The sequence below is a fragment of the Castanea sativa genome, chromosome 8, assembly GCF_040712315.1.
Source record: "Castanea sativa cultivar Marrone di Chiusa Pesio chromosome 8, ASM4071231v1".
NCBI lineage: Eukaryota > Viridiplantae > Streptophyta > Magnoliopsida > Fagales > Fagaceae > Castanea > Castanea sativa.
The window spans coordinates 7681876-7709257 of NC_134020.1; the positions used below are offsets into that span (position 1 = coordinate 7681876).

At 36.2% G+C, this 27382-nt stretch overlaps 1 protein-coding gene across 1 annotated transcript; it reads right to left on the minus strand.

Annotated features, from left to right (window-relative positions):
* Positions 1–9766: 9766 nt before the first annotated feature.
* Positions 9767–14578, minus strand: LOC142605810 (uncharacterized). The gene is made up of 5 exons (XM_075777246.1): positions 14264–14578; positions 11700–11932; positions 11193–11604; positions 10813–11099; positions 9767–10355 (listed from the first exon to the last, which is right to left on the minus strand). The coding sequence occupies exons 1-5, from the start codon at positions 14576–14578 to the stop codon at positions 9767–9769; spliced, it is 1836 nt and encodes a 611-aa protein (XP_075633361.1).
* Between the last annotated feature and the right edge of the window lie 12804 nt (positions 14579–27382).

Consider the following 27382-nt stretch of genomic DNA (forward strand, 5'->3'; position numbering starts at 1 on the left):
TGTCGCAGAACAATGTAATAGGAACTTGTGCAATTCTCACAACACCAAGATCATAAAGGAATTTCTTGAGCCAAACAGCCTCCTTTGCTGCTTCACAAGCAGCAACATATTCAGCTTCCATGGTGGAGTCGGCAATATAAGATTGCTTAACACTCCTCCAACTTATGGCTCCACCTCCTAAGGTGAATACACAACTTGACGTAGATTTTCTGAAATCAAGATCCGACTGAAAATTTGAATCTGTATAGCCAATGGGAATCAAATCCTCACATCGGTAAACAAGCATTAAATCTCTCGTTCTCCTTAGATACTTGAGAATATGCTTTACCACTTGCCAATGTTTTGGTCCTAGATTTGATTGATATCAGCTGACCATGCCAACTGAATAACAAATATTCGGCCTAGTACAAAGCATGGCATACATGAGACTTCCCACAGCAGAAGCATAGGGAACTTGTCTTATCATGTTTTCTTTCTCTTGAGTCTTAGGCCTTTGGTCATTAGACAGAGGAACCCCATGTCTAAAAGGAAGTAATCTTTTCTTGGAGTTTTGCATGCTAAACCGTTCTAGAACCTTATTTATATATCTAGCTTGTGATAAGCCTAACATCTTATTCTTTCGATCTCCTCAAAGCTTGATCCCTAGAATATAGTTAGCTTCGCCCAAGTCCTTCATATCAAATTGGCTTGACAACCAAACTTTTACCGATGACATTACTCCTACATCATCTCCAATGAGGAGAATATCATCTACATAAAGCACTAGGAACATTACTACTTTATCTTGATGTCTTTTGTACACACATGGTTCATCAAGATTTTGTTTAAAACCAAATGATTTGATTGCCTGATCAAATCTGATGTTCCATTACCTAGATGCTTGCTTAAGTCCATAAATGGACCTTTTCAACTTGCATACCATATGCTCTTGGTTCTTTGCTATGAAACCTTCCGGTTGCAACATGTAGATTTCATCTTCAAGATTGTCATTAAGAAATGTAGTCTTAACATCCATTTGCCAAATCTCATAATCAAAATGAGCAGCAATGGATAAGAGAATTTTGATAGATTTTTTTTTTGATAGGGAGAATTTTGATAGATTTAAGCATGGCTATTGGCGAAAAAGTTTCATCATAGTCAATGCTTGTTTTTTGTGTATACCCTTTCGCCACTAGTCTTGCTTTAAAGGTTTCAACCTTTCCATCTACCTCTCTCTTCCTCTTGTAAACCCATTTGCAACCAACAGGTTTAATGCCGTTAGGCGCCTTTACAAGATCCTATACTTGATTGAAATATATAGAATCTAATTCAGATTTCATAGCTTGGACCCAATGATGTGCATCTATATTATTTATTGCCTCCTCATAAGTGTAAGGATCTGATCCAGCCTCTTTTGAGATAACTTCATAAGTTTCTCCCAAACCTATAAATCTTATAGGAGGCCGAACAATTCTTCCACTATGACGAGGCACCTGTGTACTAGACATCTCATGAGTAGTATCCTGTGGTGTATCTAATACAACCACATCATCTCTAGTTTCATCCATTGGTTGTTCAACTACAGATTCATCTATTTCAGCCAAAACATCTTTACTCCTAGGATTAAAGTTATTCACATAATCATCCTCCAAGAATTTGGCATGAGTGTTAACAAACACTTTGTTATTCTTATGATTATAAAATAAATAACCCTTGGTTTCCTTTGAATACCCTAAAAACATGCATACTTCCATTTTATCTTCTAACTTATCAGACTTCCCTTTCAACACATGTGCTGGACATCCCCAAATGTGGAGATATTTCATACTAGGCTTACGCCCACTCCACAATTCCTTAGGTGTGTTGGGAACAGATTTTGATGGAACTAAATTCAAAACATGCATAACAATTTTTAGTGCATATCCCCAAAAGGAAATTGGTAAAGTTGAATAACTTATCATGAACCTAACCATTTCCAAAAGAGTCCTATTCCTTCTCTCTGCAACACCATTCTGTTGAGGGGTTCCAGGTACAGTTAATTGGGATACAATCCCATTCTGAATTAGGTAATCCTTGAAATCCCCAAGAAGGTATTTACCACCTCGATCAGATCGAATGGCCTTTATGCGTTTGCCTAATTGATTCTTAACTTCAACCCCAAACTCTTTGAACATTTCAAATGCTTCGGACTTCCGTCTCATTAGGTACACATAACCATATCTTGAGTAATCATCTGTGAAAGTGATGAAGTACTCATAATCTCCTTTTTCTTGGGTTGACATAGGACCACATACATCTGTATGAACTAATTCAAGCAACTCTTGGACTCTTCTACCTTTTGCATTAAAAGGTCGTTTGGTCATTTTACCTTCCAAACAAGATTCACAAACTGGGAACTCATTAAAGTCCATCTTTGATTAGTCTTTGAATCCTATTTGAATTAATATGACCCAAACGCAAGTGCCAAAGATATGCATCATTAGAAGGAAACTTTCTCTTTAATGATTTTACATGAGAGTTACTGTCTAATTCAGAATTGTATAATTCATGCTTATTAGGAGTTAAAATATAAAGACCATCCACAATATTACCAAAACAGATAAACATTTTATCGTTCTTTATTACAACATTGTCTTTTAGGATAATACAATACCCATGTTTGCCTAAGTAAGTTGCAGAAATTAAATTCCTACGAATATTAGGTACAAATAGACAGTCTTCCAATATTAAAACCCTAGACTCAAAGCATAAATTAAACACTCCAACAGATATAACCAGAATTCTACTTTTATTCGCTAAGGTAAGAAACAATTCCCCTTCATTCATCTTTCTGGTCTCTTGGAATCCCTGCAAAGAATTTCAGATATGATTAGTACAACCTGAATCCACACACCAGGAATCCGTGGGATTCTGTACCAAACATATTTCAAGAAGGAATGTGCTTTTCATACCTTTATTCTTGGCAGCTTTGAAAATTGGACAATTCCTCTTCCAATGACCTTTCTCGCCACAATGGAAACACTTTCCTTTAGCCTTCTTTCCCTTGTTGGCAACTCCCAAGGCAATTTGTTTACCATCCTGCTTAGTGAAGTCCTTCTTCTTCTTCTTACCCTTGCCTTTTGACTTAAGTTGAGAAGTAGAAGCTTCACCAATATTGGCTTCAACACTAGAAGTACCAAGGATGCCTTCCGCCGCCACTAACTCATTCATTAATTCAGATAAAGAATAAATCTTTTTGTTCATGTTATAATTAAGTCTGAATTCTTTGAATGATTCCGGTAGTGACTAGAGTATCATATCCACTTGGGATTCTCCATCAATGTCGGCACCTAAAACTTCCAATATATTCAGATTATAGATCATTGTAAGACAATGCTCCCTCACTGAAGTACCTTCAGCCATTTTGGTATTATAAATTTGCCTTATGGTTTCTTGCCTCATGGTTTCTTGCCTTGCTAGACAACCTTGCTCACCAAACATCTCCTTCAGACTTAGCATAATGTCTGAAACTAGTTCTACATCCTGCATTTGATGCTGTAGAACATTTGAAATAGATGCTTGGATGTAGCACTTGGCCATCTCATTAGATTTCTGCCAACGATCATATCGCTGTTTTTCCTCAAGAGGAGCATCTAATGAAGGAAAGCTAAGACATGGTTGAGTAAGCACATATTTGTGCTCTTCAGCAGTTAAAACAATGTCCAAATTTCTTTTCCAGTCAACATAGTTGGATCCAGTCAATTTGTTTTAATTAAGAACAGAAACAAGTGGGCTAAATGATGCCATGTTCAAATCTGAAAATAATAAACATGAATATAATAAGTAAACTGGACATTATCAATTTAGAATATAAACATATAGTATGGAACCTTAATAAAACTATAATATAATATATGCAGCAACAACCCAATCCCATGTTTATAATTCCTTGGTAGCATGTTTATTATAAACACTATGATTGATTGAGAACTATTCTCATTATTAATGCTATCATGATAACTCTTATCAATCACTAATAATATGTCGTATTACCTTTGGCCTCTAAGTAATAATGACATAGCTCATTTGGGAGGTTAACATTACACTTAGTCTAGTGTACACCATTATCTAGAATCATATGTAGCCACATTTCATCTCCCTTTATAGTGTTTAAACTTGTAGTACCATGAAACAAAACACCCTCCTTTGGGATCGTGAGGCATATACGCCAAGACGAGGTGCTTATCCCACACTACTATGAACCGATAATGGAGGTCGTGAGATCCAACCCTTGTATCTCTCTCCCACAAGATGTTTTAAAATAAAGGTTTTTAATTTAAAACATGCATAAACAGATTACACATTGCCTTGCTCTTTTATATATGTAAAAAACACTTTAAGAAAATTCTGGATCCTCAGTCCTCGATTGATCGAGAATGTACCTCGATCGATCGAGAAAAGTTCTAGCTGCTTGATCGATCTTCGATAGATTCTCGATTGATCGAGAAAAATCCCACGAAGCTCGATCGATGCTCGACAGATCCTCAATCGATCGAGAAAAATTCTGCCATCTCGATCGATTCTCGACAGATGCTCGATAAATCGAGTTCCACGAATTTCAAATTTTCCTGAATTTTTCTAAGACAGTTTTTTAACGTTTTTATAAACAAAACAACCATCACATGAACATAATGGACAGATATTGATATCAAAACTGAATTTCATTGATACTATATCCTTAAAGTTCAGTTTGACATACTTAAACTAAAAAATTAAACAACATCATAACATCAATATTAGTATTTATCAAACAATAATTTCAACAATCATGTAGAAAACTAATTTTTAAGAACATGAAACTATTGTCAATAATTCCAAAACTCAAAACATGTTAAACAGATACGAAATAAAGACCACTCTGATACCATTTGATGGATAAATACATGTTTGTATCGCATACAAAATATATGCAGTGGAAAAAAATAACGGATCTACTTAATTCATAAATGTTAACATGTACTATATAAGTTTCAGAATTTAAGAACAAGAGAGTGTACCTTGGAGCGATGGATTTCAAAACCGAAGATCAGAAGCACTTGAGAACACTTTCAATCTTCACTCCAATTCCACTAACGTCAAAGTGTCTAACACTCACATACACACCACTTCACAATAGTGTTCTTACAATTACCTACATAAAATTATGTATGTTTCTCCCTTTGTATCTAACTGATTATCTAATTGGGCGGGCCTTTTGGGCCTTTCCAATTGGGCTTAAGTGTGTGGCTTGGAGTGGGACAAAAAAGGACCAATAAGACACTAGTTCCAATGGGTCTTGGGCTTTTTTGTCAACTCTTGACAAGTCCAAAGTTCCATTAACTATATTTAATACCACTATATAAATATAGTTGCACTCTAGGCCTTATTTATAAATTACATCCCAAGACTTTATTGTACATGTAACCCCTTCATAAAATATTCGTAGTAATACAAAGTCATGAAAGTAGACTGCTACTTTGTAGATTACTACATCTTAATTCCTTGAGTACTTAGTTTAATCCTTTAAAGTTATTCATTATATATTTATGAAATCCAATTTCATAAATACATACTTTAGTAACTCCTTACTAAAGTAGTTAGGCCTAACTCTCTGAATAACCAAACCCATTAAACTTATCTCAAGAGAATATTTTGTACCTCCTTTAAGAGACTATGAATTCCATCTTGAGAATATATGTTCCATCAACACTAAATGTGGTTGCCCAACATACTGAGGTTTTGACCATAACTTTAGATCTCACTCCTGATATATCAAAGCAACCTACACTTCATGATCAGATCCATTATCCTCTCAGGATTAAGAGTTCATGTAAATATAAGTCGTGAGTTTATTATTTATTTGACAATCGTTAGGAGAATAATAAATTTCACAGCGGTCCAGTTCAATATGTTTTAACTCTTAAAACATATCAACATACAAACTAGAAATCTCAATTTCCATGATCAAGACAAATCATCTTAGTTGATATGTTATAGTCTTTGCAGATGAAATGCCCAATTTCATTACCGACTACTAACTAAAATTCTGAGTTTACAAAGAACTTGTGACTTATATCTTTTGTGACTAAATCACATACTATGTATCTCATGGTCTATATGATAATGTCCCAATATTCATGTTACCATTATTTTAGATAATAATAAAACAACTTTATTAAACACAACATTAAGTCATATATAATGTCATACATAGCATCATACAATAGGATTTAAGGGCACACTTCCTAACATGTATGAGTATTTTGGAGTGGGCCATGAAACATAGGAGGAAGTTGCTAGCATTTTTCTTAGCTTTCTCTGTTGGTTGCCCCAGTATCGTTTGTCTATACTCTCCAGGCGCTCTTTGGAGATTTGGCGCTTGGTGATTGACAATCTGACCATTGATGATGTGAGTCCTTTCTTCCTTATCCTTTTAAATCTTCAGTACTTGGTTATGATTCAGCCTATTCTCTTTCTGAGCTCCTTTTTGTGATTTTTCAGATGAACTCAAATCCTTGGGCTGGAAGTGATGGGTATGTTGAGTGTGAGCGGGCTCTAGAATTAAATGGCCTCCAAGTGTTGTTTGAATGTGGGCATGGAAAGTATTGGTATCTTGGTGATCGGGTGTTGCCCCAAGTTGAACATGTATTTCCTCCTACAACAATTCCAGTTCCTCCTTGTCCCTTCATTCGGTTTGCTGACTTTCTAACTGATGAAGAGATTGCACAAGCTCGTGTAGGCTTTGTTGTTCCAGGAATAGAAGGATCTTATTATGAATTTATTAAAACTCCCCTGCAAGGTTGCTTGGCTAATCAAGGGGTACTTGTTTTCTTTTCTAAAGTCAAATCTTCATTTTGCAAATTCTTTCCATATTTTGCTTGATGAAAAAATTTGCTTGTTGGATTTTCAGCCTCCACCTTCTGAAGGAGAGGAAGAAGGAGATAAAGAGGAAGAAATCCCTTCTCCTCATCATGCCGTAGTTCTTCTAGTTCCATGCCTTTGAGTATTCCAGAGCACGTGCCGAATATTCCTTGGCCCAATTCGGTGTGTTCTTGAATTTTCAATGCTTTATCCTTATTTTTCTTCTTAATTGGATGAATGGCTCTTATTTGACAGATTCGTGCTTTAGGTTGATGTTGATCTTGTGGAAGAAAGCATGTAGATGATTAGAGGCTTGCAGTCATTGGCTCGTACTCAATCTTCCCAATATGTGCTCAATGATGCGAGCTGGGTATGCCTCGTTACTCTCTAAGTATCTCTTGCTTGAATTGTGCTTGATGGTGGAATTAACACTTGGTTCTACTGACTTTTCAGGTACATAGAATGTAAGCTACTGATGCTACTAGGAGAACTTTGGAGGAAAGAATTAGGAGCCTTGAACTTGAAAATCGTCAATACGATCCTCGCTTTTTCTCGAGTCAAGAAGGAAATACTGAAGATGGCTCCTCTAGAGGTGGATCCAAAAGATCTTCTCGCAGGCGGACTTGGAGATTACTTGTGTTTTTATTTTTCCTGCAAAACAGAAAGAAGTGTTCCTTAGACAATCTTGTATTAGTTTCCATGTTTTAGCTCCTTGCCCTTTGGATCATGTAGAGACTTTAATTAAGATAAATTTAGAATTCACCTGATGAGATCTTGTAGTATTAACTTAAACTTATCTTGATTAGCTCGGTTGGAATTTGCACTTGCTTAAATGAGGTGGAGCTGAATGCCCCTAGTTTAAAAATGGATGCATGATTTTTGAAAATCATGATGATGAAATTTTTTTTGAAAAATGATGGTGGCGCCCCCTCCCCCCCTTTTTTTTTCTAAAATAAATGAGCCATGGGCGAATGCCCTAAGTTTAAAAAATAATATGTGAATTTTGGAAATCTCAATAATAAATTTTTGAAAAAATGATGATGATCTTGTTTTTTTTGAAAATTGCATGAGGCATGGACGAATGCCCCTAGTTTGGAACATAAATTCATGAATCTTTGAAAAAAACTTGATTTGATCAATTTATTGAAACAATGATGCAAGTGATGATTTTTTGAAAACAAATGTGTTAGATATGTCAGAATGTCCCAGTTTGATTAAAAAATCTTTTTGAGTGTCACATGGCCTTTAAAAATTATTCGAGAACGTAAAACTACATGGAATTGCATGAGCGTAGGACTGAGAGGCTGCATGCCACTTGGCGAATGAGGAGTGCCATTTGGCACTTTTGGAGTGCCGTTCGACACTTTAAAAGTGTCGTTCGGCACTTCTAGAGTGCCGAATGGCATTGGGCCATGTTATTGTGTTCGCGCCATGGTGGGCCGATTCCTTATGATTTTCCAATGCATATTTTGCATTTTCACATTTTTCAAAAAATGTTTACTTCGTTTGTGATCATGAAACACTCTCCTAGTCAGCTACAAACTCTATGAAATCTATTTCAAACTTGATTGGGAATTGATGTAGCTCATATAAATAAAACCTCTTATGACAATTCTCTGCATAAGGGTTAGCAACACACAATAATCACAAGCAAAAGTCATCCATGGCTAGCAATCAAAATTTTTCACATCCAACAATTCATGATATCAACAGATGGGTTCGTAGCTTTGATTTCAGCACCAAAACCAATTTTACAACCTTCAAACTAGAGGGAATTAAGGCTTTGAGGAATGTTAAGATCAAGTGGGAGTTCCTTCGTGCTTTTGTGATATTTTGGGATCCAAAAGATCATGTGTTTCGGTTTAACACTGCTGAACTCTATCCGACAATTGAAGAGTTTTCCGCTATTCTGGGCTATGATCCAAGCAGGAAATCTGTTGCAGTTTCTTGTGTTCCCAGGCATTAGGAATCTTTGACTGATGCTATCGGTTTTCCTACTTCCATTACTGATAGTATGATTGAAGGCCATATGGTGAATCTTTGTACAACTATCTCTCGGCTGATGGACAAGCGTACTTGTGGGGTGGCTAACAATATGCTGAAAAACTTTGGTTTGGCCTTATGCTTCGTAGGAGAATTTTTACTTTGCTCTGGGAGGCATGGTTTTGTGATGCTCGAGCCATGAGTGTTGTGAGCCAAACTAAAGATAGTGACAACCCTGTTTCTTTGATCTTGTTAGAAACCCTTATTTAGAAGTTGATGTAAAAACTCTTATTTTTAGGAATTATTTAAGGTTTGTAGGTTAGAGATTCTGTTTATGGTGCAAGCTTTGGGGTTTTATTTTATTTTATTTTATTTTTTTATTTTATGGTTTGGCTTAAGGTTTAGGTTTTCATGTAATGACATGGTTTAATGGAATGGTTAAATTTTTGGCAATTTTTAGTTGATGGGTAAATGGTGGATTTTGGGAAATTGTGACCAATGCACGGTTGCCTACGTACCCCTTCGAATAGAAGGATCAGGTCATCACGTAGTTCATTGATTTTTTTTTTGCCTTAATTTTTGCCTAGGTCGCCCTTTTAGGTTTTCAACCTAGCAGGCTCTCTCACTCTCTCTTTTATTACTTTCCTGTTGCGTAGGTCGCCCTTTCGGGTTTTCGACCTACCTTTTTCCCTTCTTTTTTTTTTTTGTTTTTTGTTTGTTGCTCTAATTTTTGCCTAGACCGCCCTTTCAAGTTTTCAACCTAGTGAGCTTTTTTTTTTTTTTTTTTTTTTTTTGTCTTTTTTTTATGGCTTGGTTTGCAACTACCACTTCAAACATGGTACTTCTTCAATTGATCCATGTTGGTTGGCTCAGTGAAAGGATTTGCATCTAAGTCCATCAACCTTACTGCTCCTCTAGAGTATATCTAGTTAATAATGTATGGGCCTGCCCAATTTTGCTTGAACTTCCCATTTGCATCTTGAACTGGGGCTCGGATTTCTTTCAATACTAAATCTCCCAACTTCAAATCTCTAGTTCTTACTTTCTTATCAAAAGCTTTTCTAAGTCTTCTTTGGTATCCTTGAATGTGGTACAAGGTTTTGAATCTTTTCTCATCCAGCATGCATAATTGGTCATATCTGCTTTGCAACCAATCCGCTTCGGGGATTTCACTTTCCAGTACTATCCTTAGTGAATGGACACTCATTTCAATGGGAATGACTGCTTCCATCCTATATACCAATGAATAAGGAGTGGCTCTCGTGGAAGACTGAATTGATGTTCTATACCCCCAGAGTGCATAGGGCAATTGTAGGTGCCAATCCTTGTAGTTCTTTGTGCTTTTCTTCAGGATTCGCCCTATATTTTTATCAGCAGCCTTAACTGCTCCATTAGTCTGAGGATGGTAAGGTGAAGATTTATGGTGCTGAATGTTGAACTGTTGAAGTAGCTTCTTTGTTTCTCCTTTAAATTGCAACCCATTGTCAGAGATATTCTCATGTGGCGCCCTATATCTGTAGATGATGTTGGTCTGAATGAATTAAGCAACTTTCTTTGAGTTCAAAACCTTGTAGGAGGTAGCTTCTACCCATTTAGTGAAATAGTCTATGGCTATGAGTATGAATTCATGGCCATTGGATGCCGTCGGATGAATCTTCCCTATAATGTCTATCCCCCATGTAGAGAACGGCTAGGGTGATGTCATAGTATGTAGTGGCATGGGTGGCATGTGTTTTAGATCTCCATGGACTTGGCATTGATGACATTTTTGAACATGAGTTGCACAGTCAGCTTCCATAGTAGTCCAGTAATAACCTTGTCTCATTATCTTCCTTGATAGCATGTATGCATTCATATGTGATCCATAACTTGATTCATGAACCTCCTCAATTATTTGATGAAAGGAGATGAATTCCATCATATGATCTTCTGTAAAATCTTTCACCACAAATAATGTAATTAGTGGATAACCTTCGGATGGTCAATTGGTCATTCTTGTCTATAGATGGCAGGTATGTCCCATCCTTGAGGTACTGTAGGATGTCTGAATACCATTCACCTTCTCCATTCTTTTCCTTATCTTCTTCTATTGTCATGTAGTAGGCTGGTTCTTCTTTCCATTCCAACACTATCGGTTTGGCTTCATCTTCTTTTGGCCCATCCATCATAGATGCCATGGTTGCCAACACATCTGCAATTTGATTCTGCATCCTTGGCACATACTGGTATTGGATCTTGCTAAAATTTGATGCCCATTTCTGAAGACATTCATGATAAGGCACAAGTCTTTCTTCTTTTATCCTCTATTTATTCTGAATTTGAGAGATTATTAAAGCCAAGTCTCCATATACTTCCAACTCCTTCACTCCTAGGCCTAAGGCAGCTTGTAGGCCCATAATGCAAGCTTTATATTCTATAGCATTGTTGGTGCCGGGAAAGTTAAGTCTGCCAGAAAATGGAATGTGTGTCCCTTTTGGTGAAATTAAGAGACCTCTAATTCCACTTCCGTTTTGATTTGTTGCTCCATCAAAAAACATCTTCCATGATTCTACCTCAATCCCTATGATATCTTCATTTGGAAAGTCTCCTTCGATCTCTTCAGCTTCTTCCAGTGAACAATGGGCTAAGTGATCGGCAATTGCTCTCCCCTTCAAAGATTTTTTAGTCACATACTCAATATCAAATTCTGACAAAAGCAAAACCCATTTAGGAGTCTTCCCATCTTGTACGGGTTTTTCCATTAAGTACTTCAAAGGATCCATCCTTGCAATCAATAGAATCTTGTAAGCAAGCATATAATGTTTGAGTTGCGGGTTGCCCAAACAAGTGCTACACATGTCTTCTCTAACGGTGAGTACTTTTCTTCATAAGGCAACATCTTCTTGCTGATGTAGTAAATTGCATTTTCTTTCCTAGTCTCTTTGAGGTATTGAGCAAGTAAAGCCCCCATTGCGTTATCTGTAGAGGTGAGATACAACAATAATGGCTTTTCAGGTATTTGTGGGACAAGTATTGGTGGCTTCGTCAGATTACTCTTGATCTTCTCAAAGGCTTCTGGGCATTGTTCATTCCACACTGTAGGGACCTCATTCTTAAGCAGTCTAAAGATTGGTTCACATTTCATGGTGAGCTGGGCTATGAACCTGCTGATGTACTATATCCTCCCTAGAAATCCTCGGATCTCCTTTTCAGTTCTTGGAGGCTTCATCTCCATAATCGCCTTGATTTTGTCAGGAACAACTTCTATTCCTTTTTGGCTTACCATAAACCCTGACACCTTTATGGATGTAACTCCGAAAGTGCATTTCTTGGGATTCAATTGTAACTTGTAGAACTAGATTCTTTCGAAGAACTTCCTCAAAGCTGATATGTGTGTTAGGATGTGTGCCCTTGAATCCTATTGTATGATGCTATGTATGATTAATAAAGTTGTTTTATTTTTATCTAAAACAATGGTAACATGAATATTGGGACATTATCATATAGTCCATGAGATGCATAGTATGTGATTTATGTGATTTAGTCACAGAAGATATAAGTCACAAGTTCTTTGTAAACTCAGAATTTATAGTTCGTAGTCGGTGATGAAATTGGATATTTCATCTGCGAAAACTATAACGTATCAACTAAGATGATTTGTCTTGATCATGGAAGTGGAGACTTCTAGTTGATATGTTGATATATTTTAAGAGTTAAGACATATTGAACTGGACCGCTGTGAGATTTATTATTCTCCTAACGACTGTCAAATGAATAATAAATCTCACGACTTTTATTTGCATAAACTCTTAATCCTGAGAGAATAATGGACCTGATCATGAGGTGTAGGTTGCTTTGATATATCAGGAGTGGGATCTAAAGTAACGGTCAAAACCTTAGTATGTTGGGCAGCCACATTTAGTGTTGATGGAACATATATTCTCAAGATGGAATTCATAATCTCTTAACGGAGATATAAAATATACCCTTGAGATAAGTTTAATGGGTTTGGTTATTCAGAGAGTTAGGCCTAACCACTTTGGTAAGAAATTACTAAAGTATATATATTTATGAAATTGGATTTCGTAAATATATAATGAATAACTTTAAAGGATTAAACCGGGTACTCAAGGATAAGATGTAGTAATTTACAAAGTGGCAGTCTACGTTCATGACTTTGTATTACTACAAATATTTTATGAAGGAGTTGCATGTATAATAAAGTCCTGGGATATAATTTATTAATAAGGCCTAGAGTACAATTATACTTATATAGTGGTATTAAATATAATTAATGGTAACTTTGGACTTGTCAAGAGTTGACGGAAAAGCCCAAGGCCCATTGGAGCTAGTGTCTTATTGGTCCCTTTTGGTCCCATTCCATGCCACACACTAAAGCCCAATTGGAAAGGCCCAATAGGCCAGCCCAATTAGATAATCAGTTAGTTATAAAGGGAGAAACATACATAATTTTTATTAGTGATATAAGAAATGGTGTGTATGTGAGAGTGAGACACACTTTCATTCTCCCTTTGAAAATTGATTGAGAGACCACACATCTTGGGCGTAAAGTGGAATTGGAGTGAAGATTAAAAGTATTCCCAAGTACTTCAATATTTGGTTTTGAATTTCACCATACCAAGGTACGCTATCTTGTTCTTAAATTCTGAAATTTAATTAGTGCACGTTATCAATCATGAATGAAATAGATCATTGTTTGTGGATCAGATCGTGCAACAAGGTGGTGGCTGCACGTTGGTAACTAGGACCAGCGTTTTTAAGACCAAATGGCATGACCTTGTAGCAGTATGTCCCCCATGGTGCAATGAAGGAGGTTTTCTCCATATCTTCCGGAGTCATCTTGATCTGGTTATGTCCTGAAAATCCGTCCATAAATGATAGTAGAGTATGACCCATGATGTTGTCAACCAAGACGTCAATGTTAGGCAAAGGGAAATCATCTTTCAGGCTGGCCTTGTTTAGATCTCGAAAATCTACACACATTCTGACCTTCCCATCTTTCTTTGGTACCGGAACCACATTAGCTAACCATTCCAGATAGTTGACCACTCTTAGGAATCCATTATTGTACTGTTTCTCCACTTATTCCTTGATCTTGAGAGTCCACTCTGGCTTTATCCTTCTCAATTTCTACTTGACCTGCTTCATGATTGGATCCGTTGGAATGTAGTGCTGTACTATATATGTATCAATCACAGGCATGTCTTCATATGACCAGGCAAAGAGCTCCTTGAACTCTGTCAGTAGTGCCATTAATGCATCATTCTTTGAAGTTGTTAGGGTATTGCCAACTTGGATTATTTTGGGCTCATCCTTAGTTCCCAGGTTAATGGGTTGGGTTTCTTCTTTTATAGGTTCTAGGTGTCCATGTTTTAATTACTTATTATTAAGAGTTTTTTTTACCAATTTCAGAAATAAAAACATTCAAAGCCAGCAAATAAGCAGAATCAAAAATCATATTAAAAGGAAGAGAGTTCTCAACAGACTCAAAAGATTTAACAGACTCAACTAAAGCAGATTCAACTGGAAAATTACCACAAACAAACTTAACAGGAATAGAAATACTATCAGAAATAAACTTAATAGGGACAGAAACAACATTCTTAGCAGGGGCGACTGGCTCAGCGGTTTTGATCTTCTTGGCAAGGGTGACTGACTTGACGGTCTTGATCTTCCTTATAAAGTCCTCCATGGGGTGGGCGGCTCCCTCCCATGCCCAGTTCTTCAACTCGGTCATGGCTTCTAGAATGGCAGGTGGCTCCTAGTAAGCTCATTCTTTCCTCGACATCAGTACTGTGGGATCTACATCTATATAATATGTAGCTTCTTCTTCAATCTCAGTATCTATAGGCTTGTCGGTCACAAAAGCACTCAGACGCTCTATGCTATCCATCCATTTATCAAACAAGTTGTGCTTGCCTCTATTATCCAAGTCAGTGGGTTGAGGGAGATGTTCTGGCTTGCCTTTTTCTTCCCTCTCGTTACTACGTTCTGCATTCTCAAGTGTCATGACTCTGAGACTGTGGACCATCAGCTTATGGTCTAGTGCGGCCAACCTGGTATCTATGTCATCCTTCTTTTCAGTAGTGGGTGAACTTGGTTCTGAATCATAGTACGACCCCAATTCTGGAACTTCTCTTCTATGCTTTTCATACCTTGGGCCAGACTTTGAGCTAACATTAGTGATATCACTCCAATCTAAAAGGTGCCCATAGAGATATTCTTCGTGGTACATTTGATTGGCTTGTGCATTTTCTTCTCTTGCATTCTCTAACACATTCTCTAGTCAATATTGGTCACTATTAGTATCGTTCCACCAATTATCTTCGGTGTCGTCTTCAATGTCTTGATCATAATAGTCCACATCACTATCATATTCTTCATAGAATAGGTCTGCATCTTCATCTTCTTTATCACTAGAGGGTTCACTCCAATCATCACCACTGTATGGGCTATCATAACTTCAGCTGCTGTTATCCTCACTATCGGTGTTGCTGTCATCATCATCATGTCCACTATCATTGCTGTTGTTGCCACTACTACTATCACTCTTGTCATTACTTTCATCTTCATCATCACTAGGGGTTACTTCCCCTTCCTCATCTTCGTTATGGGCTCTTAGTTCATATGGGCTCTTCAATGCATGCTAACTAGCTTCCCAATACTCCTCATCTTTTATGTTACAAATAGGATCTCCAAGAACGTGGTCATGGCGTTAGGATCCATGTAATTGGCCCAATCAGTAGGAACCCATGTTGTGTCTTCTTTCTTCAACTTTTAGACCTTGTTATGGCAATCAAGTAGTATCTCAAATCCGAGTACCATTGTCTTTTTTATAGGATCAAATCTTGGTTCGGGGAATCCCCAATAACGTTGACTCTCTCTGACTTTTACAAACTTCCCATTCAACATAGGAGTGCAGGGCTTTAAAGGTTCTGGAGGACAAGGGAGTCCTTTTGCTTTGGCTTTGGCTCGAGCCATCTTTCTCACTTCTATCTCTAACAAATCATCATCAGTAGGCTTGTAGCCTAGCCCAAAAGGTGGTGTGGCAGTAGGGATCGTCGAATCTTGGACATTTGGCTTCTTCATAGTTTTTCCCAAATTCATCCTCGAAAAGTAGTTCATTCTCCTCATCATTGCTACCACATTGTTGTTACCATAAGGACCAAAACCCATTGGAATCTTCTCAACTTCTCCTTTTATCTTTTCAAAAATAAGCCTTCAATTACGAAGCCATCCAAGGTCAATGGCTCTTTCTCAGAATCAATACCATAAACAGGTTTAGGCACAGTCGAAGTATCCCCATAGATGGTCACAGTAGCTCCTTCATGTAGAAACCGAACTTTGTGATGTAGGGAAGAATGTACGACTTTCCCATCATGAATCCAAGGTCGCCTAAGGAGCATGTTGAAGCAAGAGGCTATGTTAAGGAATTGAAAATCCACTTTTTTCACCATTGGTCCTATGGTAAGCTCTAAGGTTATGGTCCCCAAGACCTCTCTTCTGTTGTTGTCATAAGCCCTCACATGTTGATCAGTAGGCATAAAGTCTTCAATACTGAGGCCTAGAAAGCTTGCAGTCTTCAAAGGACACACATTCAAAGTGCTTCCATCGATAACAACCCTTTGTCAGAATAAGAGATGGTGAGTTCCCTATTTATGGACCTAATCATAGCATTCAAATCCTGGGAGGTTGTTGTTGTAGGGACTTCGATTTGGTTAAGAAATTCTACTAGGTTTTAGCGGTGTTTGTATGAGGCCATGAGTAAACCCTATAGAGATATGTTGGCTTGTGTCTTTTGTAGTTGCTTGAGGACTTCATCTTCCTCAGCAGATATTTGTTGGGTAGATCTATTCAAGGCTTCCACAGGGTTTTCTATCTTTAAATGTGGGGGTTTGAAGTGTCTCCCCCCATTTGCGGGTGTTTGGCTGTTTTCTTGGGGCTTGAAGTGTCTCCCCCCCCCATATGTAGGTGTTTGGCAATCCTCGGGTTCTAATTCCTCATTCCATATGTCATATCCTGCGGTAGTGGTAGATGCCCTATCCATTAATTCTTCCCATGTTATCATGAAGCATGCGGATAGGTCATAGATTAGGTTGGATGGATCCTCCTTATTCTCCTCTTCAATCATCAAGTAATTAATCCTTGGTCCTTTCCCAAAGTTGTGATTGGGCAAGGGATGGTTAGTGATGCTAGGCCTTGTAGGCGGCACAATCACTTTGTTGTCTATTAAGTCTTGAATTGCATGCCGAAGGGTGAAACAACAGTCAGTGTCATGACCAGGGCCTTGATGGTAGGCACATCTTTTATTTACATCAAACCTTGAGGGCTGGGGGTTCAAAATTGGTCTTGGGTCCAAAGGCTTCAATAACCTTTTTGCTTTTAGCTTATCAAACACTTGGCTCATGAACATATACAACTCACGAAATTCTCTTTTAGGCCTAGGCCCTTGTAGTACTTGCATATGTGCAATGGGTGCAATCAATTAATATGGATCATTTTTATGAATATTAGAAACTTCTGCAGCCTTGGAATTAGATCCTATATTCTTTCAAAACCTTGGTGGGTCATCAGTTTTTTATGGTTCCATTATTTAAAGCATCCTCAATTTGGGTTCTAGTAGCAATTAGAGCTTTAAAATTGGGAAAGCATTGTGCAAACAAATATTTATGATACATAGGTAAAGAATTCTTTACAACCATGGATAATTGTTCTTCCTCACCAGGCCTACTTATCATTTGTACGGCCTTAGCTCTCCACTTGGTGATGAAAGTGGAGAAGGACTCCTTTGGCTCTTGTTTGGTAGTCTCGAGGTCTCTTCTTGTGATGTCAACTTCCATATTGTACTTGTATTGCTTGTGGAACTCTCAGCAAATGTCCTCCCAACTTCTTGCTCTTGCATCATCTAGATTGAGGAACCACCTAAGAGCGACTCTAGTCAAGGTGCTTTGGAACATTTGAGCAAGCACTTCCTCGGTCACACCTAAGGGCTATATAGCCCTCATGTACATCTTCAGATGGGACTTTGGGCAACCGGTCCCATCAAACTTGTCAAGTGTTGACATCTTGAACTTGGGTGGCAATCTTGCATTAGGGAACAGTGAGAGAGAATCGTAGTCCATAAAGTCCTCTTGTGATGTCAACTTTCGTATTGTACTTGTATTGCTTGTGGAACTCTCAACAAATGTCCTCCCAACTTCTTGCTCTTACATCATCTAGATTGAGGAAGCACCTAAGAGCGACTCCAGTCAGGGTGCTTTGGAACATTTGAGCAAGCAGTTCCTCAGTCACGCCTAAGGGCTACATAGCCCTCATGTACATCTTCAGATGGGACTTTGGGCAACCGGTCCCATCAAACTTGTCAAGTGTTGACATCTTAAACTTGGGTGGCAATCTTGCATTGGGGAATAGTGAGAGAGAATCGTAGTCCATAAGGTCCCCCATCTTACAGGCTTTTTTAATCATCTCCTCCATCTTATTCATTCTCTCGTTGATCTTCTTCTCACTTTCTACGGCTGGTGGATCATGATCAGTCTTGCCTTCCTCTTGACTACTCATCAAATTTTGGAATTGTTGCATCATACGGTTCACGTCTTCCCTCAGCTGAATCTGACTAGCTACCATAGTGTTAAGTAGCTCTTGAGTGTTCATGGGTTTAGCAGTGTTTGGGTGTTCTCCTTTCTCGGCCATAATGTGGAGAGCTTCAAACTTCTGGTGGTTTGAACTACCCTAGAGATCGAAGATGGGGTTATGGTGTTGCAGCAATGGAGTTTCTTCTATGCTTGATGGCTTCAGTATGGTGATGGGAGTGACAGGCTTGGAACTGGAGCTACTGGCTTGAGTGTCGGACTTGTGTTCTCTGATCTTGACCAAATTCTCCCCTAATGACAGACTTGGTCGGGTTAATCAAAGCTAAGACCCTATCCATATCCATCAATCAACCAAAACCAACACACACAACATGTAATGCATTTTTAACTGGGACCAACCTAGGGATAGGTTCTAAGTCATTACGTTGTAGGGTGAGTTTGTTGTTTCATTGTTTCCCATAGCTAGGACCAACTTGTAATGTAATGAACATTGCGTTGGTCTAAATGGCATGGTTTGTCCTTTATAGTCAATAGGAAATGATCTAATGACTTTGGGCTATAAGTTGGTGAGTTCGCCACTGGGTACTCGAATCTAATGAAGACCGGTGATCCATGGTTACTACCATAAAACTGTTACAAAGGGGTGCATACATATTGTTTGAATGGCACACACAATGACAGTTAGGGAAAGATTGTAACAAACAATACATATAATGAAATATCATACAACAAAACATCTCAACAAATATAGAACAAATATAAATAAACAAACAAAAAACAATATCATGCAAGAACATGCAAAAGAAGGGTACACATTTGGTCACTTAAGTCTAATACGAAGCTTAGCCCTTAACATCCCCTGGGGAGTCGCCACTGTGAGAGACCTTGAAAGTTGCCACTCAAAAAAGAGAGATTTTTGGAGTGCTTTTAAGGACACCTCTTTTTTTGGGTAAGTGGTATGGAGTCGCCAATTATTTTTTATGTACAAAAATAAGAAAAACTAAATACAAATTTACATGATTGAATGCTCCATTCATTGATTGAATAATAAAAAATAAAAGTTTGAAAATTTGAACTTTACATGGCTTTGGGTCCTAGTTACAATCTACAAAAAATACATGACCTTTTGTCCTAGTTACAATCTACCGAAAATAAAAACAAAGATAAGACTAGATCTACTTAACAAAAAATCTAAATTCAGAGGCTTGGTTGCGGAATGGGAAGGTGTAAGGCACCCATTCCGCCCAGACAGAGTCTTGTCTTCTACTCTTATGACCAATGTACTATTTTATGCATGTTATGTATGATATGTTGAACATGTGTAGTAAACTAATTACATAAAACCATCTATGAATGCGCCCTCTTTTTCATTTGAAAAATTCAGATCTGTTTTTGTACTTAAAAGAAATTGATTTTGGCATAAAACAATTAGATCTATTTTTGTTTGTGGAAAAGATTTTTGAAGAGAAAATTCAGATCTGTTTTTGCTTAATAAAAACAAAGTATTTTGATTGGTTTAAAAAAATTCAGATCTGTTTTTATATTTTTCAGAAAAAGATTTTTGAAGAGGATCTCATTCACTAAAAAATTTCATGCTTCATGAGTCAAACAAAACAAACAACAATATGATCTCCTTCTTTATTTCAAAAATTTGCAAGCATTAAAAAAGTCAGATCTATATCTAAAAAGATACAAAATCCGTTTTTTTTTAAGGGAAAAGAAATTCAGATCTACATCTAAGGAAGATGCAGATCCATTTTGTTTTGAAGAAAAATTCTGATCTACATCCAAGAAAGATGTAGATCTGTTTTTTTTTTTGAAAAAAAAAAAAAAAAGAGTTCATTGCATGCAAATCTTTAAAAATAAGAAACAAATTATAGAAACAATAAAAACAAAATCATATTTTCACAATCTACATTAACAAGTCAGAATATGAATGTTTAAAAACAAGAAAGCATACATCATCACGATTAGAGAAATATAAGAACAAAAGGGTTAGAGAGCAACCTCTTGCATGAGCACACTTTGTTCTTGAAATGATATTTTAGGGTTCAAAGAAATTTGTTTAATTCTCTTTGAAACCTAAAACCCTAATTTAGGTAGCAACACTCAGAGAAGGGATCAAAAAATATGGGTGATTTGAGAGCCAAAAACGTATGCCTCTTAGAGCGTAGCAAAAAAGGTGCTAAATTATAAGGTTCAGCCTCTATTTATAGTGGTCATAAATCCCTAAAATAGGTATGGACGATTAGGGTTTGAATCTGAATGCATCCTTTTGTAAAAAGGTCGAAAATGGTGTGCATAATCGTCACCCGAAGGTTGTTGGGCCAAGGCCCATCCAAGTGCAATTCGGAACTGCAAAAGTGCCAAATTGGCCCTTGGATCCCGAACGCACTTTCGTGTTCAGATGCCAATTGGACTCTCTTTCTAGGGTTTTTTGGCCAGTCCTTGTACCTAGATGCGTTTTCATCCTCCGTATATGATTTTTTTTATCTCTTTTTTGGATAATTCAGGCTTTTTTAGAACAATTATCTTGAACCATTATCTTGAAAAATTATCTTGTGGATAAATCCCTTAAAATAGATCTTGATGAAGTTCAGATTATCCACAATTTTATTGTTATCCAATCATCCCTTTTACTCCTATGCATGCATCCCTATCTTAAACACTAATTATCAACCAATCACAAAATTATTTAATTAATTTTAATTGTTTGACCAATCAGAATTAATTCAAAATTAATCGTGTGTGGTCGACTCTTCCTAGACACAATGCATATGGACCGTGTAAACTTGATCATGCGATAACTTTCGATCAGATGGTCCAATTTAGAAACCAAAAACACCGTTACGACCGTTAGAAACTCAAGATCATTATTATGATATGTAATGAATGAGATGATGCATGTAATGCAAGAATAAATTGATTCATGTAATGCGAGAACATAATGATGCATGTGATGCAAGAACAAATTGATACATGTGATGCAAGAATGATTTTTGGGGTACATGGATGGTCACTCTAGTCATCTTCCTTAATTAAATCATGGGTGCAAAATTGAGTGTCTACAGAAGGTATCTAGTTACTTCGGAACTCTAATGCAGTGGACATCACCCACCTCTCATCAACTGAACATGAGATCCATACTCTTGTTAAGGTTAGTAGCTCTAACCTTTCTTGGATTATTTTAGCTATTTATGCTAGTCCTAGAATAGCTTAGAGGAGCATCTTCTAGAAAAATTTGTCCACTATTAGCTGTATTCATAATCTTCCTTGGGTTATGCTCGGTGACTTTAATGAGTTCCTTAGTAATGACGAGAAACTTGGGGGCAGACCTATCAACAGTTATAGAGTGAGAAAGTTCCAAGAGTGCCTATGAAGGAAAAAACTGGTTTTATATCTCATACAAAACACATAGCGGAAGCAACAAATAAGGATCTATTTCATTCATGATTACTAACGTGCACTATGTAAATTTCAGAATTTCAGCACAAGATAGCGTACCTTGGTGTGGAGAAATTCAAAACAAAGATTAGAAGCACTTGGGAACACTTTTAATCTTCACTCCAATTCTACTTTACGCCCAAGATGTGTGGTCTCTCAATCAGTAGCACTTGGGAACACTTTTAATCTTCACTCCAATTCCACTTTACGCCCAAGATGTGTGGTCTCTCAATCAGTAGCACTTGGGAACACTTTTAATCTTCACTCCAATTCCACTTTACGCCCAAGATGTGTGGTCTCTCAATCAGTTTTTCAAAGGGAGAATGAAAGTGTGTCTCACTCTCACATACACACCGTTTCTTAAATCACTAATAAAAATTTTGTATATTTCTCCCTTTATAACTAACTGATTATCTAATTGGGCTAGCCTATTGGGCCTTTCCAATTAGGCTTTAGTGTGTGGCTTGGAGTGGGACCGAAATGGACCAATAAGACACTAGCTCCAATGGGCCTTGGGCTTTTCCGTCAACTCTTGACAAGTCCAAAGTTACCATTAATTATAATTAACACCACTATATAAATATAATTGCACTCTAGGCCTGATTAATAAATTATATCCCAAGACTTTATTATACATGCAACCCCTTCATTAAAATATTCTTAGTAATACAAAGTCATGAATATAGACTGCCACTTCGAAGATTACTACATCTTAATCCTTGAGTACCCAGTTTAATCCTTTATATTATTCATCATATATTTATGAAATCTAATTTCATAAATATATACTTTAGTAACTCCTTACTAAAGTGGTTAGGCCCAACATTCTGAATAACTAAACCCATTAAACTTATCTCAAGGGAATATTTTATATCTTTATTAAGAGATTATGAATTCCATCTTGAGAATATATGTTCCATCAACACTAAATGCGGCTGCCCAACATACTGAGGTTTTGACCGTGACTAATAGATCTCACTCCTGATATATCAAAGCAACCTATATCTCATGATCAGGTTCATTATTCTCTCAGGATTTAGAGTTGATGTTAATAGAAGTCGTGAGATTTATTATTCAATTGACAGTCGTTAGGAGAATAATAAATCTCACAGCGGTCCAGTTCAATATGTCTTAACTCTTAAAACATATCAACATACCAACTAGAAGTCTCCACTTTCATGATCAAGACGAATCATCTTAGTTGATATGTTATAGTCTTCGCAGATGAAACACCCATTTTCATCACCGACTATGAACTACATTTTAAGTTTACAAGGAACTTGTGATTTACATCTTCTGTGACTAAATCACATAAATCACATACAATGCATCTCATGGACTATGATAATGTCCCATTAGTTCATTTATAGATAGTCTCATATAATTAAACAATTTAATTATTTATGACATGCCAATAAATTGGATTTTAGGGCATAAACCCCAACAATCTCCCACTTACACTCAAAGACAATTTACCATATATCCGACACTTATCTCCCTTTAGAGTAATTCATAGTTACTCTAAGGCAAGGTTTGGAAATAAGTTTCAACCAGATTTATTGCATAAATTATCTTTTATACTACTACTTAAGTACTCATATCTCTCTAATGAGATAATACTTACATTTAATGTATATCTTCACCACTTAGGATGCACACATATCTCGAAGTCCATCTTCATGAATCACGATCAAACTACAAGTCAGTATTTGTACATCCAGTAACTATCAAAACCTCACTTTTGTGGACAAGCATATAATCCCTCATTCTCCTAAGATGTTTGAGTATATGCTTTACTCCCACTAAATTAAGTGAACTTTTATTCAAATGATATTTGCTTACCATGCCCACCGCAAAATAGATATTTAGCCTAGTATTTAGCATAGCATAAAGACTTCCTATTAGTATAGTATTAGGAACCGTCTTAATATGTTCTTCCTTTTATATGTCTTAGGACCACAGTCCTATATATAAAAGGAACTTCAAACTTAAAAGGAAAGAATCCTTTCTTGAACTATTATATGCTATACTTTGCTAGAATCTAATCTATTTAAGCAATTTGAGATAGACCCAACATCCTAATTTTTGAATTATAACAAAGTTAAATTCTTAGGATAACTAGTCTTTCCCAAGTACTTTATATCAATCTGGATTAGACAACAAAAACTCTATTGATGACAATGACTCAACATCATTCTAAATGATCAGAATGTCATCAACATACGTTAAGAAATTTATTATTCTATATAGCTTTACACACATAAGGCCTTTTAATACTTGATCAAAATCAAACAATTTGATTTCTTGATCAAAGATGATATTTTATGATTTAGATACTTGTTTTAATCCTTAAATGGAATTTAAGCAACTTGTTATCTAAATACTACCGTTTCTTTGCTATGTACAAGTCTAGTTACATCATATAGATGTCTTCCTCAAGATTGCTACTAAAAGAAGCTTTCTTGATATCCATTGCCATATTTCATCCAAATGAAATATAATGAATAAGAGAATCTAGATAGAGTCAAACTTGACTATTGGTGAAAAAATCTTTTCATAATCAAACCATTTCTTTCTGAATAAATCTTTTCACCACTAGTCTTGAGCTTGAAGGTTTGCACCTTCAAATCTATCAATCTCATTTTTCTTGTAGACCTATTTGAGAATAATAGGCTTAATGCCATTAGGCTCCTCTACAAGTTCTAGACTTTAAATAGAATCTAATTCTATTTACATAACCTTGATCCAGTAATCCATAATTATATCATCTATTGCCCCTATGTAGGACCAAGGATCAAATTCATATCTTTGTGGAATGACTTCAAAAGTTTATTCCAAAAGTATGAATTTATTTGATATTTGATAATCCTCCCACTACGATATTGTATCAATGTATTAGCCATATATCTAGAATAATTCCTTGTGGTGTATCTAATACAACCATCTCATTTCTAAATGTATTTTATAGTTGTCTTTTAACAAATTCTGACATATTTCTTCTAAAACAATTCAATGTATAGATTTAAGATTATTCACATAGTCATCATCAAGAACTTTGTATTTGTGCTTTACAAACATCTTATCTTCTTTATGACTACCAAAACAATCTTTTGAAATTCCTTTTGGATACCCAACAGAAACACACATTTTTCTATATTTTGATTTTAATTTGTTAGACTTCCTTTCTAGCACAAGTGCTAGACATCCCCAAAAATGGAAGTATCATATACTAAGTTTTCACCCAATCCACAATTTGACAAATGTCCTAGGAACAAAATTTTGAAATCAATTTTAGAAAATGTATAGTAATGAATAGAGTATATCTCCAAAAGAAATAAGCAAATGGAAATGGTTATCATGTACTTTACTATTTCTCAAAGAGTCTTATTCTTCCTTCATGTATGCATTGAATTAAAGAAGTCATTGAAACTATATTCCTTTACAATAAATGAACCCTAGATCATATTATCCTCATAAATAGAATTCATAGATTGGGAATTTAACAAATAATGGTTCTAAAAGCCCATCTTTCACCAATCTTGAATATCATTTAGATTAATAAGATCTAGACATAAGTGCCAAACATACAATACCAAAGGACGGAAATTTTCTCTTTTATAAAATAAAACATGTAAATCTTCATCTAGAAAACAATCATGGACAAAGCTTAGCATTACCAAACCTGAAACACTTTCCTTTGGTTATACTTTTGAGTCTAATTTCCTTTTGGCAACTACTAGGGCAAATAGCTCGCCCAACTATTTGGTATTTTAATTCCTCTTCTTACCACCTTTTCCTTTCGGTCTAGGCTAAGAATTTGAATTAAATCATATTGATCCTAGCCTTAACTTTAAGGATGTCTTCCTTTGCGTAGAATTCAGTCATCAATTCATATAAAATAATAAATAAGAATTTATTTTCAAAACAGTCTGAATTGATAAAATGATTCTATCAAGGACTTGTGGATCACATCCATATGAGATTAACATTTAATCTCTACATCCAAGAATTCCAATTCATTTTAAAATGAAAATATTTTCATAAAATGATATAGAATTGGAACTACTTAAGCTTTTCTTGGCACTCAATATGACTTATATTAAATATACGATATTTCATACCAAACATCTCATTTAGACTTAATACAAAGTCTAAGTCTATTACTAACTCTTGCATCTCATGCTGTAGCACATTTGAGATAAAAGCCAATGTAACATATTAGCATTTCAATGGAGATTATGATCGTATCATAAGCCATCTTCAATAAATGCACCATGTATAGGAGATTATGACAATTCTGAATCGAAACATAAACATGTACTTCAGCTCCTTTAAGTACCATGTCCAAAATTATATCTTAGTTAATGTGATTCAATAAAAATAGTAGCTAGAGAACAAAATTATGACAACTTTATTTTGAGACTATGAACATAATTACAGGGACATTATATTTTGCATCCATAACCATTTAGTATAAAACCCAAAAAACATATTATACTAGGTGCAACGACAACCCAATCCCGCAATTAATATTCCTCAGCATAGAGTGAATACCAACCACTATGATCAGACGAGAAATATTCTCATTATTAATGCTATCATGGTAACTCTTACTAAACAAAAATAATTTGCCCGCTTTTCCTTTAGCCTCTTAGTAATAATAATAAGAACTCAGCATATAGGATACTATCAAACTTAATCTAGTGTATACTATTGTCTAGAATCATGTGTAGCCACATTTCATCCCCTTAACAGGCTTATTGTGTAGTGCATGATACCAAACACCCTCTGCATGGAATGCAAAGCTCGAGACTAAGACAAGGTGTTTGATCAAACTACTATAAACCAAGAAATTCAATCCTGTAGTACCATGAAATAAATACTCTCCGCATGGAATGCTAAGCTCGAAGCAAAGACAAAGTATATATTTCACACTACTATGAACCAACAATGGAGGCCGTGAGATCCAACCCTTGCATCTCTCTCCCACTAGAAATTTTAAAACAAGTGGATTGTTTTGAAATCATTGTGATCTAATCACAATTTTAACCCTACACATCAAATGTGTTTAATTGTTTAAATTCAATGTGATGTAACTAAGTCACGTGACAATAGCGTAACGAACTTTCGCACAATCACAAAGAAGTTTCACCTTGTAACCCGTGAAGCAAATACCCTCTGCATGGAATGCAAGACTCGAAGTCAAGATAAGATATCTATTCACATTACAATAAACTTCACAAAAGGGTTATTTCAGCACTCCCACTCGTTATTTAGGTTTTTCTTAAATAATAGTGATCCCATCACAACTAATAACCTTGCACTTGTTCAAGACTCTAATCTCATTAGAATCACTAACTAAAATGGAAGTCCTAAACTATTTAGGATTCCTTAAACACTAATGAATCAAAAATTAGTTATATAGAACTCTATCCTTAATTTATTAGATAAAGTATTCTAATCTCATTAGAAACTATATAACTTTAATTAGAATTTTAATCTCATTA